The 2552-nt window shown below is 41.1% G+C and overlaps 1 protein-coding gene across 1 annotated transcript in view; it reads right to left on the reverse strand.

Moving 5' to 3' along the window:
* Positions 1–439: 439 nt before the first annotated feature.
* Positions 440–2552, reverse strand: part of LOC133661364 (lysine-specific demethylase 5A-like) — a 37682-nt gene continuing 35569 nt past the window's right edge. Inside the window, 1 exon segment of the mRNA XM_062064524.1 lies at positions 440–1112. Coding sequence (XP_061920508.1) covers positions 789–1112 — 324 coding nt within the window. The 3' untranslated portion in view covers positions 440–788.

Genomic DNA, 2552 nt, shown 5'->3' on the forward strand with positions numbered 1-2552 from the left:
CAATACAAGAAAATGTGTGGAAATTCATGAAAAATATTTTTTTTAATGTTTAATTTGTAAACAAATATATATTCCTAAACATTTAATAGATTACCACCAAATGTGTTACACTACTATAAAACTGAAAAATATACTTGTTATGCACAATGTATGAACATTTTTAAAAAAAAGATATTTTTAATCATTTGTAAAAAATAAAAAAAAATCAATAAATAAAACACTGTAGTAACATTATATACTTTTTTTTTTTTTTAACCCTAGGACAAATTTAATTTTATGTTTAATGGAGGAAAAATTGAAATTACTGGAAAAAAAAAAGATAAAATAACATTCTTTTTTTTAAAATTAAGTTGTAATATTTTTTCGCATTTTGGAAATCAATACACCTCTACCCTTCACACCCTTTTTGCGCGACACAAACAGATATACAGAAACTACAACATGGTGTATTCGGTAGACTTGTTTGACTAGGAATAGTTTATTAAAAGGTGAGAAAACAAAAAAAGCCACAATCCATTATTTTAATTGCTTTCAAGCTATGTACATTATAAATAATTCCACTACATTACAACCATTTCTGAAGCAGGATTCCTACTGACACGAGTGTGGAAGGTTGCAGTATTGCGTTCGATTAAACATGTCGAGTTCGTATTGGAGCTGGTGGATTCTTCTCGAGCTAAAACTTGTGTCGGGTCCAAGGAGGCTGGAGTTTGATGACGCAGGAAGTTGACAACTGTTCCGTCTTGCCGGTGGATACTGGATGGAGTCTCTTTAGGCCTCTCCTAGTGCTAACTGCTCTGCTGGGGCGCCAACGAGCTCGCCGCGTTTAGATGTGCGACGACGGTTGCGGCGCGGGACCACGAGCCGCCGCCGCCGCCGGACGACAGGAGAGCCGGCGTTGCCAGCACCACCACGCTTTCCTCTGCCGCCTCCTCTTCGTCCTCCTCCTCCTCCTCCTCCTTCGCGCCTCCTCCTCCCCCCCTCCTCCTCGGCCCCTTGAGGGAGCAGTCCTCGCAGATGTAGTCTTCGTTCTCCGCCATCTCGCAGGAGACGCCCACGCACACCTGGTGGAACCACTCGTCGCAGCCGCCGTCGCACTGCACCCAGTCCACCTTGACGAGGCATAATTATTAGCGCGTGGAAAACAGACCGCCATCAACATTCATTACGTCACCACCACTGACAGGCCTACCGATCCCAGCGCTCTGATTGGCCGCCGCAGACTGGCCACTTGTTAACTTACTGGTCAGTTAATACGTTACGTGTAACTCTCTTTAAGGTGTTCCAGTGTAGTTATATTCAATAACATTTCCATGATGTCCAAGTGTTTGTTATTAACTCAAACTACTGTACACACAAGGAAAACACGTGTTCAGGCTTAAAAAACTCTTCTGTCAAAGAATCCTATTATTATTCCATGCCCCCCCCAGTAGACTTTTTGGATTATCAATTTATTGTTTTGTATTATAATTAACACATTCCATGACCCCCCCATCTATATAGCAAGGCGCATAAAATAGATGATTTGCAAAAAATGCAAAAATGCAACACTCTTTACCCTCGGGACCGATTTGGTCCAAACATGTTACAGCAAGGGCCGCATAGATTGAAAATTAAAGGCTGCCGGGGGCCACTTTGATACTTCGACTTCGACAAACTTTAATGATCCACAAGGGAAATTATTCAACACAGTAGCTCAGTTACAATGATGGCAAGTCATTTTGTATATTAAAACTAGAGATGTCCGATAATGGCTTTTTTGCCGATATCCGATGTCCAACTCTTAATTACGGATTCCGATATCAACCGATACCGATATATACAGTCGTGAATGAACACATTATTATGCCTAATTTTGTTGTGATGCCCCGCTGGATGCATTAAACAATGTAACAAGGTTTTCCAAAATAAATCAACTCGAGTTATGGAAAAAAAGTCACAAAGTGCATTATTTTTTTTAACATGCCACAAAACAGCAGGAGGAGGTTGAGGTGGGAGTGGGGGGTGGGGGGTTACCGGGGGGTGTATATTGTAGCGTCCCGGAAGAGTTAGTGCTGCAAGGGGTTCTGGGTATTTGTTGTGTTGTGTTTATGTTGTGTTGCGGTGCGGATGTTCTCCCGAAATGTGTTTGTTCACAGTGTGGCGCATATTTGTAACAGTGTTAAAGTTGTTTGTACGGTCACCCTCAGTGTGACCTGTATGGCTGTTGAGCAAGTATGCCTCGCATTCACTTGTGTGTGTGAAAAGCCGTAGATATTATGTGACGGGGCCGGCATGCAAAGGGAGTGCCTTTAAGGTTTATTGGCGCTCTGTACTTCTCCCTACATCCGTGTACACAGCGGCGTTTTAAAAAGTCATACATTTTACTTTTTGAAACCGATACCGATCATTTCCAATATTACATTTTAAAGCATTTATCGGCCGATAATATCGGCAGTCCGATATTAACGGACATCTCTAATTAAAACAAATATAATGGTCAATCAATATATGTTAAACTATCTGAACACAAAATCCTTATCTTCGCTTTGTGTTATCACTAACAAAGCATA

The sequence above is a fragment of the Entelurus aequoreus genome, linkage group LG12 (assembly GCF_033978785.1).
Source record: "Entelurus aequoreus isolate RoL-2023_Sb linkage group LG12, RoL_Eaeq_v1.1, whole genome shotgun sequence".
NCBI classification, from domain to species: domain Eukaryota; kingdom Metazoa; phylum Chordata; class Actinopteri; order Syngnathiformes; family Syngnathidae; genus Entelurus; species Entelurus aequoreus.